General features: G+C 47.6%; 1 protein-coding gene across 1 annotated transcript; it reads right to left on the reverse strand.

Annotated features, from left to right (window-relative positions):
* Positions 1-1,882: 1,882 nt before the first annotated feature.
* On the reverse strand, positions 1,883-16,260 carry LOC128839336 (uncharacterized). The gene is made up of 5 exons (XM_054032241.1): positions 16,166-16,260; positions 10,083-10,259; positions 8,270-8,369; positions 5,625-5,755; positions 1,883-2,524 (listed from the first exon to the last, which is right to left on the reverse strand). The coding sequence occupies exons 1-5, from the start codon at positions 16,208-16,210 to the stop codon at positions 2,246-2,248; spliced, it is 732 nt and encodes a 243-aa protein (XP_053888216.1). The 5' UTR covers positions 16,211-16,260; the 3' UTR covers positions 1,883-2,245.
* Between the last annotated feature and the right edge of the window lie 50 nt (positions 16,261-16,310).

Below are 16,310 nucleotides of genomic sequence, written 5' to 3' on the forward strand. Positions count from 1 at the left end.
AGCGCCGCTTCCGGTGCTGCCCGACCCGCCGGCCGGAAACCGCCAGCGCGCGGCCAGGCCCCGCCCCTCACTGGGCGGGGCCACCCACAAGCCCCGCCCCCTCCGTCATCGCCCCGCCTCATCCACGTGCCGGCGGGGCAGGCCCCAGTCCGCGCGCTGGCTCAGCACACCCCCTACCCAGGGCGGGCTCGGGGGAGTCCCGTCTACACACAAACCGGAGTGAAGCTGGGGAAAGAGGGTGTGAATGGGGTGGGGCTAGGGAGGGAAGTCAGGGATTGTGGAGGGTTACCGCCCCTTTCGCCCCTTCTTCATCAACACCTGAGCCAATCCTGCGGGAGGCGGGGACGAGGAGGGGAGGCACGACTAGCAATGCACACACGTGTGCACACTCCCTGCACGGCAGCGCCCAGCTCACTAGAAGGTCCCTGCAGGTTGTCACCCGGGGAAAGGAGTGTTGGGGGTAGGGTAGTACCAGCTGGAAGATGGGCTGAGATCTTCTGCTCCTTTTCACTAGCTGTAGGAGGGGGTGTGGAGAAGCTCTAGGGCTGCAGGTTAGCTTCAGCCCTCATGCACAGCTCAGGGGAAAGATTTCTCCCTCCTTCGCTATTTACAGAGTCCCCCACCTCTGTTACTTGGACTGGGTTCCTAGACAACAACTTTACTCTTCAAAGCCCACTGAAGTCAGTTGAAAGGCACTCACTGACTTCCAGGAATGTTGTATCTAGCCTGGGGCTTCTCACTTACAAACCTTTTATCGCTAAAAGAGGGGGCTTTTTCAGCTAGTCACCCACAAAGGAGAAAAGATTACATTTCACACAGTCCAACCATTTTCAAAAAAGGGTTATATTTTTTGACCTCTGTGATTAAAAGTTGTGTCAAGAACCTTAAGGTTACATTTAGTTTAAAATACACACAAGGTAAGACAATTGCATTTCCCCCACATGGTTTTGTGTTGAAAACAACTCAAGCAAGAAAATCACGTTTTTTAACTACTGGAGAGTGGATGGAGTTTGTCCATGATCCGTTTTAGAAAAGTTGTGAGAAATAGATTGGATAGAGGAAAGTTACTTGCAATGTTGCCAACCCAAAGTGTTCAAAAATCGTAGGTCAGGCAGTAAAACATTATGAGACTGGCATAGAAATCAAGAGATTTGACAAAGTAAACTGGGGGGTTCTTTGTCATGAGGTTTTTAAGCCTTTAGGTGCACATGAGTCATGTTTTCAAGCTTTTCTCTGCAACAGTGAGGGCTAGAAACTTTCTTTTTTAAACAATGGAATCTGAGATTCTCACCCCAAATCACCTCACTCCAGCAGGTCAGGCTTTAAGAAAAACACCATATACAACAAGACCTTTGATAAAATTGCAAGAGTTGGCAACACTGTGTCATACATACAAACACTTGATTCCTTCACCACTCAGCCCAACAGCATTCAGTCAAGAGAATTTCTTCATCTGAGCATTTGAAGAAAAAAGAAAAACAATATTTCAGTGTCAGTGACTTTGTACAGGCCTGCTATTGCTGATATGGGACCTGTGATTGAGTAAAAACTTCCCACTGTCACACCTGCACTGCACAGCTCTGCTCAGTCTGGCGCTAAGGGCCTGATCCAACTTCCCATGAAGCCTAGCAGAGACTTTCCACTGACACCAGTGGGATGTTTTGGAATGATTGTGCTATTACAGCAGCAGCATTATGCTTTCACTGCAGGATCACATCAGAGTAATTAATAGGGCTGAGAAGGACATTCCCTTCTCCCCAACCCTGATTTATAAATTAATCTCCGATCATTAGCAAAAGTGCCATGAGAAATTATTACAGCCCTTCACTGTCTGACAAGGGTACGATACTGTATATATATATATATATATATATATACACACACACACACCCCCACCCCCATCTGGTATTTAGCTAATATTACAGATGTGATGAAAAAGTTGCTATGCAGCTTGTTTATAAATCATGATATGTTACCCAGCCAGTTTATCACAATCTAAACAAGGTTTATGACAAAAGTTTTGATCTTGCAGCTACTTTAGGAATTAAAAGCATTATGACTGACCTACAGTTGAAAACCCTTTCCAGCTTTTTGCATGCTGGAGAAAAGTGTAACCCATTTCCCCATCTGATCTCTTCTGGTAACAATCTGCTATTAGCTTGTGCCTTTTATATATATTCAGTAACTAGCAATGTTAGCCACGGCATTAAGCGCTTGAAATGTCTTCACAAAATTGTGGGCAGCATTAGGGAGTTTCTGCCTTTTCCTTGTCCCGAGGTATTCTGCCCATGGTGTAGAATTCTTCGTTTGGACGCAGATCGGTAAAGTGAGCTATACGATTAGACATGGCAAAAAAGGAGGCAATTGTGCCTATGTCCCAAGCATCTTCCCGGTCAAAACCCTGAGCCTCCAGCTTTTGGAAGTGCTCTTCAGTTATGTTATCAGCGTGACTGACTGCAAGAGCAAACTCCAGCATTGCCTGCTCCCGTTCACTTAGATCAGCCAGTTTCCAATTCACAACAACCTGCAAGAAAGAAAGAAAAAGAAAAAAAAAGCTACAGAGAAACGTATTCAGAGCCTATAAAACAATGCAGCCGGGTCAAAAACTTAAGAAGCTTTCATTCATCAAGGCTATTGTCAGGCTGTCTGGAGTGGCTCACAACTGTGAGTGCCAATCTCAGGTCAGACTGTCAGAAGGCAGGGCAGATACCCCAAATTGATGGTATAGTCTATAATTAGATTTCACCAAGCCAGTAACAAATGTGCACTCCTGGATCACTGTACCAGTCTCACTATGGAGTCACAGTCAGCTCTCCAGTCTATCTTGCCATCCAGACAAACTGGACTTTGTGATAAAAGGTTATGTAAACCAAAAACCACATCACATTAGATTACTCCCAATCCCAAAGGGTCAGTTACTTACCCCAGATCAATTTGGTACTCTGGATCTCACACCAAAGACAACACTGACAGCCAATTCTCTAGTAAACTAACTAAAGATTTATTAGCTAAGAAAAGAAATCAGTTAGTGAGAGGTTAAAGCAGGTAAAGTATGTTAACAGGTGAGTCAAAGTTTGTAATTCAAAATGATAGCAGAGATGTAGTAGTCTGCTAGTTTCCCCAAAGTCTTTCAGGGTTACCCAGAATAACTCTGGGGATCTCCGTCTCCTTGTCCAGAAATTCCACTCTATTAGAATTCAAACTGTCCAGAGACAGGATTATTCTTTTGAATCAGTATTTATAGTTCATGCTCACAAAAGACAATCTAATTAATGTCTTCACCCACAAGGCCAGTGAATTTCCATTGTTGAACACAATGGCCCTTGCTTTGAAGTTAGCACTCTTCTTCATTTACACTTCCAAGGCTCCAATCACATTTGGTGGGTAATTTAATTACAGGGATATACACAGTGTAAAAGGTAATGGAAGAGCAAACAATCCTTCATTCGTTTTCATGAAGTTTACACATCAAGTACATTCTCCTCTTAACAATAACACACACTTTTGATCTAGGGTTAAGAAGTTACAGGGATATGCATAATGTAAGGCGACAAAAATCAACTGGTTATAGATAAGCGAAGACAATACCATTAACATTTCCGCTAAACCAAACTAATACAAGTGACTTGGCCTGTGTTGCGGGAGAGGTACACCCTGTCAGCCCTTAGGGCAGTATGGCTTCACAGCCCAAGTCACTAAGGCAGACCAGAGTCTAAGTAGCCGCCCTTCTTCCCAGGGCAGTATGGCCCAATGGCCAGAGTCTATGTAATGGTCTTCGGCAGCCCAATTCACCTCCCTGTTCGTTGGCAGTGTCCATGGCAGGTCAGATGGGATAGGGGGACCCGAGCCCACCCTTCTCCACCATGTCCTGATCCTAGGGAACCAATACCTTGTGCCCAGTCTCAATTACCTGTCTCTACCATCCCATTCCCTGGGTTGCATTCTACCCCTTCTTCCAATGCAGGGGATCCCGTAGCAGTCGCTGCCTTGCCTCTGTCAGCTTCAGTGGTTGGCTGGAGTTTGGTAGAGGCACCAACCCGGCGGGCATCAGCCTCTGGTGGATCCAACAGTCTCCCAGCGGAAGCCAGCAGCACGTATCTGCTCTCGTCAGCAGTGCAGTCCACCCAGACCGAGCTGCTCCCTCTTGTACTGTGGTTCCAGTCGGAGTGTACTCAGCTGGGGCGAGGGGGCGTGGCTTCCTCAGCCTATAGCATGGGGTTAATCCCCTCCAGCCCAGTGCAGGGTAGGTACACCCCGTCACAGTCTGATTGCACTACAATATCTTTTGACACGCCTTTAATTTCTATTAGCCTCTGAGTGAATTAGCCTGCAGTCCTGTCCTGAACTGGCACCTGGGTAGACAGTGTCACAGCTATGTTTTGTTTCATGGAAGAACTGAGAGAGGTTCACTAGAAAATTTTTCCTCCTAGGAGAGAGACAAGTCCTGAAAAGGCATGCAATGGCAGCAAAGGAGAAATGTAGGCCAGTATTTTCCCAGATTGGCCACTGATTCTGGGTACCCCAACTTGAGAGAGCAGGGGCAGCTGACTGTCAGCAGTGCAGTGTCAACTCCAGCTGAAGTCAATGGAAGCTGTAGGTTGCTCAGCACATCTGAAAAATCTGTCTTGGCCTGGATCAGGCAGGCCCCCAGCCAGTATCAGATTTTGGGGTAGTGCAATGTGGCTTTGCCCCCTGCCCCTCCATTCTAGCACCAACTGGAGTTCTGACAGAATGGAGAATTCTCCCCTGGTAGCTGGGCTGGTCCATTTCTGTGACCTGCTCCTGGCTGTTGTGGTAGAGAAGTATCTCTTTTTCTTTCAAATTCAGGGCCTCCCCTTGCATATGGCAGGCCCTAGAAGCACTGGGACTGTAGCAGTACCGCTGAGCATATGGGAAGAAGGGAAAAGCCACACAGAGGCTATGCAGTGGAGGCCAGACGCAGCCAGCACGCTGCAGAGCACTGCTTTGTAGCAGGTCTCTCCAGAGCAGAGGTGGGAGCAAGTTAGTGATGTTATTGGCCATTTCCTACACAAATCGTCTGATGGAAACCCCCACACAGGGTGGGAAGAGGAAGAAGATTTAGTTTCCTCTGAACCCTACCAGAGATGCCATGCACATAGCCTGTTTACCGGGGCTATGCAGAGCTCATCAGGATTTGGTCCTCACAAAGCAATTTTCAGATCTTCCTGCCACTAAAAAGATGAGTGCAAATAAAGTGGTGCACTGTCAATTTGAGGAGTGCTTCAATGCTCCTCAGATGTCAAGGATGGATCAAACAGCCCCCACTAATGCTTTCTACTAAATTCTTCATTAGCTTGTTGTGCTCACTGTTAACAGAGGATAACCCAGTCGTGGGCAGAGAAACAAATGGACTAGCTTGGAAAAAGAGAGCTATTGTATTAGGCCCCAATCCTGCAAACTGCTTCACGCAGGCCCAGTGGGGTCCATCTGCATGGAACAGATTGTCAGATTGGAACCTTCAGAAGTCAGGAAAAGAAGAGACTTTATTTTGATTATATTTTTTCTCCATCTCAAGATGAGCCTACAAAGCAGGCACAGAGTATGCCCTTTTGTTCTGATATTTTCATTACTTAGTTTAAAAACAACCAAACAATCCCACTAACCTGATCCGCCAAAGCTGGCTTTTTAGAATATATCCGATGTAACGCACCGTGTGCAATTACACAGTAGGGACATCTGTTAACAATGCTTGTAGCCACAACAATAAGTTCTTTGTCAGCCTTGCTGAGTCTTCCTATGGGGAAAAAATAAATAATCTAAGGGAGATTGCTTATTGAAGCTTTTCATTTTATTACAAAAGAATACACACGGATCAATGGTACTGGGAAATAACAGATGCTGTAGAGTCAGTGGTTGGCATGTACTGAAGCATGCAAGAAAGTATACAGAGAGACAGCTTGACTACAGGGGCACTGGAACAATTTGTATAGCGGAGAGGGCTGAGAGCCACTGACCCAAACTGTAAACCCTGTTTATGACGAAAACCACTTCAAGCCAGGGGGTGCTGCCACATCCCCAACATCCCTAGTTTCAGAACCTACGTTTGACCAGTACAGTTATGCCAGTAATTTAATAGCTAGAGCGTTGAATCCTGCAGTCCTCACTCAGGCAAAATTCCTATTTAAGTTTTGATGGGGTAAGAACTGCACATTTGATCCATATATAATTAGGGCCCTAACTTTCAAACAAAAGTCATTGTACTCATGTAAGCAGTTAGTGGAACTGCTAATTAGTCCTATCGACTTCTCACCTAAGTAAAAATACTCATGTGCCTAAATGTTTGCAGCATACAGATCCTTAATCAGTACTTTTCTGTGCCTATTTCAGAGTCAAATGATTAATAAGTTTGCATCTTGTTACTTGATTCTTGAACCCTTAATTTTCAATTTGAATGTTGTTCTTATAGGCCCTGTAACATTGCATTTGCTTATTAGTCCAGGGGCTAGGGGAAGGTTCGCTTTTGTGCAGGAGACAAAATAGAAATAATGAAGTTCTCCTGAAGTTGATGGGCTTGAGATCATGTTTTATAACCATCAGGCTGGGCAAGTCACCTAAACCAAGCTTCCAGAGAGTTTGAATTTCCCAAAAATTGTTGGTGTTTGTATACCCTGGGCAGACTGAAGCCCATCAAAGCAGTGGTTCCTGCTTCGAGCAGGGGGTTGGACTAGATGACCTCCTGAGGTCCCTTCCAACCCTGATATTCTATGATACTCTATGATCATTCGCCAAAGAAGTCCTAGGAATGTGACTTGAGCTGTGATAGAGTTAAATATAAATCTAGGGATTTACATATGCAATGCCAAACACAGTCAGGTTCTCAAGACAAGTCATTGATTTTTGCAGCATTTCATTTTTTTAAATTAATTTTCTAGCCCTTATGGTTGGGAAGACAGCCTTCCCCATGAAAACCTATACAATGCTGTGTACCTGAGTCCACTTCTGCTGCTGCTACCAGCTTTCCAAGCCTGAGCCAGATGAAATAAAACTCTGGTCAGTTTCATTTTCACTGCTGCTTTCAGAATTCTGTAGGCAGCTGTGACACTGATGAAAAGCATGTCAATTTCACATTGCAGGCTGCTGGCTACTGTCCCAAGCAGCAGAGATAGGTGTGAGGCTACAGGTTTAGTTTCTTTTAAATCAGTAGCAGACAGGCAGGCCTAGGTAAGGTAGAAGCTCTACAGTGAAACAGAGAAAGAGAGAACCTTAAGTTCAGTGTTCGAAGAAGGAAACACTTTTGGAGTTTTTTTTTTTTTTTTTTTTTTACAGTAGACACTGGAGCTGCTGACAGGAGACTTGGAGGGTAGAGAAGAAAGAAAAATAAACATCCTTCTAGAATTGACAGGAGGGGGGCAGGGCTCAAGCTTACTAGCCAGCCACTTTTGCAAAATATGAAGCCACAAGCAAAGACCAGGGAGAACACCATGGTAGGAGATGCAGCGCCTTCTGAAAGGTGGGGTCACACACCACGGCATTGCTCTCGTACCTTAGTGACATCCCCACCTCTGAAGACACAACTCTTCTGCGTCTGCCTCTCGCTATCAGGGGTTGGATTGTTTTTTCAAGCCAATAGAGATTGGGTCAAATTTTCAAGGGGTCTTAAGAGATTCTGCCTTTATGGAAATGTCCTCCAAGGTAACATCAATGAGAGGACTTCTCCCCTATTGAAAATGTGACACATACAGAAATGTTCCTATTACAATGTTTTCTAAAGATTTCTATGTGATTTGAGCAGTTCTTTATGCACACTGCACTTGGTCAAAACGCCCCTTCAGTACTGAAAGAGCCGACGGGCACCTCTATTTTTATTAGAGAAACACTCAAAGCGTATCCTGCACCCTTACTGCTTCCAGAGCCTGTTGCAAAAAGGTATCAGATTATTACTGCTCCCTCCGGATATGGATAACTTTGCTGGCTTAGAAATCCACAAAGCAGAACACCGAGCCACTGTGCAGCCCTGCTTGGCCTGACAGCTGGTCCTGAACCCAGGACTGTCAGTACTAAGAGCATGAGCCTCAAATATTATTTCAGCGGGAAGCAGCAGCAGACTCAAACCTCTTATGTGGACCAGCCAGACCTCAGAGTGTGGATTACCACTGCATGCTGGATCTGGTAGTCTCTGCTGGCTGTAACTCTCTAGGTGAAGATGAGGCTGGCTGCAGGACATACAGAACTCAGAGCCAAGCACCACATTTTAGCAACTTTTGACCTACAAAGCTAAAGGCAGTTTCAAGGCTGCTGCATAGTTTACCTCTCTCTTTGTTCATGATGGCATTGTAATATGCGAAGAATGCTCTGAATTCCGCAGGCCGATGAGACATCACCCTGAACACATTGGGCAAAAATCCACTCTGTTCAAGGGTTAAAGAGAAGAGAAGTCAATGGCTGTAACTTTACTACAGAGAGCACACGCTACAAAAGCTCCAAGTGGAAAATACATACGATGGGGCTGATCGACCCTATGCTGGTAGTGATGGGGCTAATGAGGCAGGTATGCTCCACACTGGGGACTGGCTGGATTGGGGGACAGCCTGTGGACCCAGCTGATCCTGCCTATTAGGCCTACAGCCAATGTCAATCAGGGAGTGGGGTGATAAAAGGAGGCGGCCTTGGCCAGCTCAGGGCTGGCCAGGGACGAAAGCAGAGTTTTACATCTCTTTCAGAGAGGGATGCTGGGTTCCAGCCCAAGCTTGAGGCAACCTCCTACCTGGTGGAGGTGACAATGGGGCCCAGGGAGACTGTGAAAAGAAACGGGCAAAGCAAACCCTGAGCAGAAGGGCATGAGCCTGCTGAGATCCCTCGCATGACCCTGAGTTTTGAGTTCACAGTTGGCCTTTGTTTTCTTGGACTCTAATACCTTGGTAAGAGTTGGACTCCAGTGTGCCCAGGCATGCTACACTGGATTGGAGCAAGGGTGTCAGCTGACTGTCAGAGACCCACAGGTGGGTGGGCTGTGCTCTGATGGGCCACAAGGGGGGACTGCTTAGACGGCCCGGTTACAATACACTTTGGCCTATGCCATGTTTTACTGATATAATGACTTCAGCTGGGGCTTCAGGCACTACGGTAATACAGATAACTACTAGCTGGTCAGGTGCAGAGAGGCACAGTTATTGCTTCTGATTCCTCCTGGCAGTCAGACCCAGTGGGTCTTGTTAGCTCCAATACAGGGGAATAAAATTGTACAGCACACGCCAGAAGGAACTAGGGGGAGGGATATTGCAGGGGAAAACTCTACAAACCACCAGCCTCAATAGAAAGTTGTGATGCCTGTAAAAGGTGAACAAGCCTGGCAGACTCCACAAGGGGCCACTGCAATATAACAGGATCAGGGAACAGAGACTTTAGCCCAACAGGAAAAAGGTAGGAACTGATGGACCAAAGCTCCCAGGAAAGCCAAGCCAAGATCTTCCTTGGTGAGGGTGTTCAGGATGGAGAGAGCAGAGAAGGGGGCTCAGGACTAGGAGACAGCGCAGAGAGGAACAGGGCAGGGAAGCAGGAAATAGTGCCCGGAGGGGGGTTCTGGGGAGTGGGACAGAAAGGAGCAGACAGGCATTAGGGGGAAGAGAAAAAAGGAGACAAGGGGCCTGATTCTCCATGGCCTTGCACCTTGTGGCGTTGCTTAGAATAAGTACACCCATTTGGATGCTTTGGGGAAAGGAGAAAAACAAGCAGGAGAAAAATCTTGCCGGCCTTTTCAGTGCATCATCAGTATTGAAAAGAAAGTTTTGGGTCAGGTTTAACTTCATCCCCTTTTTCCCTAGTAAAACAAACAGGGAAGGTGGGGAAATGGTGCTTGCTGCCCTTTGGAGCGAGAAGCCATGTGAAACCAACCGTCACCTCCTGGAACAAACAAGGCGAATAATAATCATGCTGAGACACCCAAGTATTTCTAACAACGGGCCTGATCCTGCGGGCTGTTCCATGTGGATGGACTGCGCAGAACTCCAAGGGTGCTGGGGCCATCCCTACTGTTGATCCAGAAATGGACTCTTGGTATTGGCCAAACTCAGAGGCTGGGTTGTGTCCTCTGGGAAGAGCTTTTCTCAGCAGACTCTTCTTACCTTCATCTCTACTTCTTCCATGAGCTCCACTATATCATACGGCAGGTCCTTCTTGTTGGGTATTGGATAGCGCCCAGTCGGCCTCATGGTGCTCCCTGCCTGTGTACTGTATGCATGGCTTACGGCTGCCGTTTGCGCCCTTCCCCACAGGCTCCCTGACACAAGGAGAGGCCGAGGCTAGAGAGAGAGAGGGGGAAAGGCTTGTTTAGCCAGACGGATGGTTATTGGCTCCCTTCTCTGCTTAGCTGCTCCGATACTGCCTCAGAATTCATGTAAATCACACCCACTGCTAGATCTTACTTCACCATGACAACCTACACAACTGACCATTGCGAGACAGCATGGTCTAGTGTGCAGGGCACTGGGACAAATGACCTGGCTTCTATTCCTGGCTCTGCCACTGACCTGCAGCATGCTCTTCGGGGCCTCACTTTGTGCCTCAGTTTCCCCTTCCACCCTAACTCGACCGTAAGCAGCTCAGTCTCTCAGGATGTGTTTGTAGAGCTCCTAGCACAATAGAGCCCTGATCTCAGCTGGGACCTCCAGGCACTATTGCAATAATGCGGCAATGACCACACTGGTGTATTATCTTCACCCTCTCCACTTCTACATGGTATCCTCTTAAAGTCACAAAGCTGTTTCTCAGAACTAACGCAACACAAGCCTATCGCTGCAGTAACCTACAAGAAAAAATACATCAAATTAATTAACCAAAATGAATGGTATCAACAAAGAACTAAATTTGCCACTGCCATAAATGCACCAACCTCCGGTGAATGGCTCTGTGGCCTAGGATTAGCACCTCAGTTTTGGATGCCAGTGGTCCTGAGTTCAAATACCTGTCATGCCCTGTCCCTGAAGTGTGTATCAACAGCAACAAAAATCAATAGAACCGTGCCCACTTGTGATATAGTTAGTGTATGGGCATCTAACTGACACTATGGGGAAAACAGCATTATTTCTAGAAGCTTGCTTTATAAATGTGTGTGCAATGAATTGTCCAGAAACACCTCCCTCAGTAAAGAATGATACTAGGGACTCCTGGATTCAGTTTTTTTAACAGAATCCATCCCAATTCTAAGTACTGTAAAGCGGCACCACCATCCAAAGTACAATCAATTGTTGAAACCTGAGCAATTCCTACCCCATTGGCATGGGTTTAGTTAACTGGACCACATCCCTTACTTCAGAACTCTCCTGTCACTGGGTTAGCACAAGATTGCAGTTATGCTTTTTGGGAGCAGCGCCTAATATGCTTAGCTGTTATGTAGCACTCTTCATCTGTACATCTCAAAGTGTTTCACACAGGAAGGTCAGTATCATTATCCCCATTCTACAGACGGGGAAACTGAATGAATGGAGATATCCTATCTCCTAGAACTGGAAGGGACCTTGAGGTCATCAAGTCCAGCCCCCTGCCTTCACTAACAGGACCAAGTACTGATTTTGTCCCAAACCCCTAAGTGGCCCCCTCAAGGATTGAACTCACAACCCTGGGTTTAGCAGGCTAATGCTCAAACCACTGAGCTATCCCTCCCCCCCATTGGGGTTGAAGAAAACTTGGCTAAGGTCAGATAGTAAGTCAGTAGCAGAGCTAGGAATAGAATTTAGGTCCCCCGACTCTTACCACCGAACATCATGTACTCTATTCCTGCTTTCTCCCAGAAAGGTATAATAATCCACACATATCCTGCAGCCTAGAACTTCACATATTACCATCCCAGAACCCAGAGTCGCCTGTGCAATCTTGTGGAAATGCACTGGCTGTCACCTTACCACCACTTTTAAATGGCAATTATACTGCTTAGATCGTAAGCACCAGGGATCTCGTTGTTCGCTGTTTGTACAGCACCTAGCACAATGCAGTCCTGGTCTCTGAGTGAGACACAGACACTGCAGTACAAATTATTGTTATTAATCAGGGAAAGAAGTCTGTCCGCATTGCTTGAAATAGTAAAACAGCTATCTCCAGCAGTCAGATCCTGATGTGGAATTGAAACCATGCTCTAAAGTGATTTAAAAAGATCCTGCAGTATACGTAAATGGCAAAATATCTAAGAGGAACTATTCTAACAATATCTGCAGTAGTATCATTGTTAGACAAATACTGTATTATCACAAAGTCCAATTGCACATATATTAAAAAAACGGAATAAGCACATTGGAGGCAATAAAAAATAAGATTTATGGGTCTAACTGGTAATTCTAAAGGGGAAATTAAAAAATCTGAAGAGATGAAAATCTAAGAAACATCATTGATTTGTCCTAAGTGAAAGGAAGTAACAGTTAGTAAAATAAATGTGCCCTTTATTCACCAGATTTTTCTATTCTTCTGGTGTGGGAAAAAGCAAACAAGGAAGAGAGAGAATTGCTATCCGAACAAGTCGTGTAATTCCCTAAAGGTTTGGTTTTTTTAATTCATTTAAATAAATCTGTAACTGGACTTGCCTTCAAACAGTTCATCTTATGGAATAAAGCCAAACTAAACAATGTGCAATTATTGGGCCCAGTTTTGTAAACTCTGACACCAGTGACAGGGGTACTACAACAATTTTAACAATGGAGGTGCTGAAGGCAGAAACCGTGTACTTTGTTGCTATTACTACTTCAAGCCAGGAGTGCAGTAGCGCCCATCCCATACCCCTCGTTCCAGCACCTATGACCAGTGATTTCACTCTCTGACTTCAGGGGGACTAACTTCATGAGTCAGTTACATGCATAAGCGTGTGCAGGAGTGGAGCCATTGCAGCCAGTTAGAAAAGACATGTTACATTAAGAGAGACTTTTACTACTGAAAACATTTAGAAGTCCAAGAGGAGAAAAATGGACCAACTCACTGATAGTTGTACAGCAGTCACCTGTTGCTGAAACCAACCAATCGCTATAGTCAGGAACTCTAGGAGAGCCTTTTCCAAAGCACTCTACTTCAAAATAAAAACCCCAAGCTGCCCGTTGAAATCCATAGCCTTTTTTCCTCTCTTGATCTAGAGTTTTAATTCCATTTGGCAGTATTGAAATAAAAAGAGTATGGAATGAGGAACGAAACCAAATTAGCTGAAGAGCTGTATGACTCTCCTGCACTTGACTGCAGGGTGCAGGTAAAGAATTTTTCTGTAGAGATGAGATTCAAGAGCATAGCCACAAGGGGAGACGGGAATCCACATCTGAGAATTTCAGATCTTGCCACAGACTTTGCCAAGTACTTTAGGTCCCCAGCCCTGTAGGTAGATCACTTCCCTAAACAATATTCATTCAAAGGACATCAGTGTTCGCCCTCCATAAATACCCTGAATGGCCAGATTCATCCCACACGGATATAAAATGCCCCAATGTCTCCTGCAGACCTCTCAACCTCCAGATTGTTTTTTTTAACTGCAGTTGTCAGTACCAGCTAAACAGAACCACTATGAGATGGGTAATTTTGAGCCATTCTTAAGGAAAAGTTTCTGTTACATGCCAACTGGGGAGGATGTACTTAATAAGAAGGTGTCTTTACATTTGGTACCAAAGATTACATGGATTTTTTTGTATACAAATACCCTTGTTTTTCTTTTCATGGAGAAAATGTACATTTAGTACTGTGTTGCTGTGCTGCTGAAGGAAAAATGTTTCTGGGGATTGTTGTTTACTGGAATATATGTTGTCTGCTTTGTTTGAAAGAAGAGCCTCAAACAAATTCCCTAAGCTGACTTTGCCGGAAGTGATTTGTTCTTTAGAAATAGCCAAATTGATTCCATGCATTTAAACAGAGGAGTGTGATTTTTATTTCCATTGGAGCAAAAAAATTGAAAATATCAATTTAATTACTGCAATAAAAACCTTATGGCATAGTCAATGGGAGGTTTTAATTCTTTGGAATCGGTTTGTTTTCTTTTAACCAAGATGACAAAGAATTAATGTAGCAAAATTTTGCAACCCTTACACTGTAATATCCCTGCCATATTGGAATGGTTAAAAAACTGAATGGAAAATAAAGTATAAATTGAACAAAGTCCTTTTTAAAATCGAAATTTCTTACAGTGTTGGACAATATACTGTCTTGTGTTAGTTCAACATGCCCATATCAGTCTCAGGCAGTGTCTGCCAGCCAGCAGCTGTGGGCCCCGTGTTCCCATCCCGCAGGAGCAGAAAGAGGCGGGGGGAGGGGGGGAAGCGGCACAGTAGCTAACATGGGATTTCAAATAGGGGAGGGACAGGAGGGCGAAGGAGGGATCAGGCCTGGCACAAAGTTGATGGGCTCTTTCTGCTCCCGCCTTCCCACTGCTCTCTGGTGAACATTATCAGCTGCCCCCACCTTTCTCGCCTCTCCGCTGCTGAAGTCCCTGGAGGGGAGAGGGTTACTGGAGAAGTGGGGAGTTGTATTCGAGGGGCACCATGGCATGGGGGTGGTATTAATTGTTGGAGGGTAGGCGGCATTAACTGAATTTGGGGACACCACACATAGGCCTCAAATGTGGCACCCTGTCATGCTCTAATCGACACACTTAGAATGGCTATCACGTATACTCCCTGGCTTCAGCAGTTTTTCCTACCGACTGAATCAAATCCACCGGTGCTATGGCATGGAGCCCACCACCCACGCGATTAGCCTGGCACCGATGGCAAGAGACCTTTCCTGCCCGCTGTGCCTTGGCCCGGTGGGAAGCTGCGTGCTCCAGTGAGCCTGAGGGCTAGGCCAGCAGGAGGCTGAACTCCTGGTACAGCCATCCGTGCTGGCCAGGTCAAAGGATGGGGACTAGCCAAGCAACAGCCCACTGCTCTGCCAGGCCAATAGCCCAGCCCTGCCTGGCAAAGGAGTGAAGTTACAGAAACACAGCAAAGCAGCCATTCCAGCAAACAGCGGGACAGACAGGGCTAGGGGCTTGCTTGTACCCAAAACGATGTCTGACTCTGGCAGCGGGGGAAAGATTCCCGTTCCCAGAGGCAGATTGCAAGAGCGGTTTATTTGAGTCACACAGCGAAGAAGATATCCTTAAAAACAGCTGGATACAGCACAACTCTGAGCAGTGCGCTGGGCCTGAAGGCACAGGTGCCCCACAGCTAGACAGCTGTGGCTCCCACTGGCACCTGAGAAGTATGCTCTCAGGGAACGGCGGATTGCTAACCAAAGGCCCAGAGGCCCTGACAGAATCATAGGACTGGAAGGTGACCTCGACAGGGCATCTAGTCCTGTCCCCTGCACTCATGGGCAGAGGGGATCTGGCAGCAGGAGGGGGGGCTGGATCTGGCCCGTCTAATGCCCAGCCAGAGGCGGGAGGAGCCCCAGGAGCGGCCGGGGCTGTCACCGCCAGGGCTGGGCAGACGAAGGACACAGGGAACTGGGCAGCCCGAGGCAAATGCCTCTCCCCTGTCCCCGGCCACTCCCGTGGGGAGACCCGGCTCCAGCCCCCCCGACCGGTGTTGTGCCAGCTGCTAAAGGCTGGATGAAGAGGGCAGTCCCGAGTAGCATGGGGAAACACGTTTGTTACAAAACACCACCTGTGGTGATACGGAGCTGGGTTTCAAGCAATAGCAACCCCCACCCCCCATGACTGTGTTTTCTGCCCAAGCTGCAGGGCAGGGCAGAGGAGATCTGGCATCAGGAAGGGGGATTGGATCTGGCCCCGCAGGGCAGAGGGGAACTGGCAGCAGGAGGGCAGAGGGGATCTGGCCCCGCAGGGCAGAGGGGATCTGGCAGCAGGAGGGCAGAGGGGATCTGGCCCCGCAGGGCAGAGGGGATCTGGCAGCAGCATGGGGGGGGGGGACCTGGCCCCGCAGGAGGGCAGAGGGGACCTGGCCCCATAGGGAAGAGGGGATCTGGCAGCAGGAGGGGGGTGGACCTGGCCCCATAGGGCAGAGGGGATCTGGCCCCATAGGGCAGAGGGGACCTGGCCCGTCTATGGAGCCCGTTCAATGCCCAGCCGGGGGCGGGCAGGAGCACCGGGAGCGGCCGGGGCTGTCACCGCCAGGGCTGGGCAGCCCGAGGCACACCTCTCCCCTGTCCCCGGCCGCTCCCGCGGGGAGACCCGGCTCCAGCCCCCCGCGGGCCCCGCTCCGCTTCCCCCGAGGACAGCGGGCTTCGGGCGGCCCCGGGCCGCACTCACCGAGGCGGGGCGCGGCCGCAGCAGGCGCAGGAGCGAACCCCTCATGGCGCTGGCGGGCGGGAAGTGCCCGGGCTACATGGAGCCGCGCACGGCGGCGGCGGCGGGGCCCCGCCCCGTCCCGTCCCGCCCCGTCCCGCCCAGCCGC

The sequence above is a fragment of the Malaclemys terrapin genome, chromosome 6 (assembly GCF_027887155.1).
Source record: "Malaclemys terrapin pileata isolate rMalTer1 chromosome 6, rMalTer1.hap1, whole genome shotgun sequence".
NCBI classification, from domain to species: Eukaryota; Metazoa; Chordata; order Testudines; family Emydidae; genus Malaclemys; species Malaclemys terrapin.

Bases quoted from the DNA above. Each gene is read 5' to 3' on its own strand.
- LOC128839336 (XM_054032241.1), bottom strand. From the start codon at position 16,210: ATGAGGGGTTCGCTCCTGCGCCTGCTGCGGCCGCGCCCCGCCTCG. The intron at 8,370-10,082 runs GTAAGAAGAGTC...ACCCTTGAACAG, and splicing joins TGGAAGAAGTAGAGATGAAG to AGTGGATTTTTGCCCAATGT. The intron at 5,756-8,269 runs GTAAACTATGCA...TTTTCCCCATAG, and splicing joins CATCATGAACAAAGAGAGAG to GAAGACTCAGCAAGGCTGAC.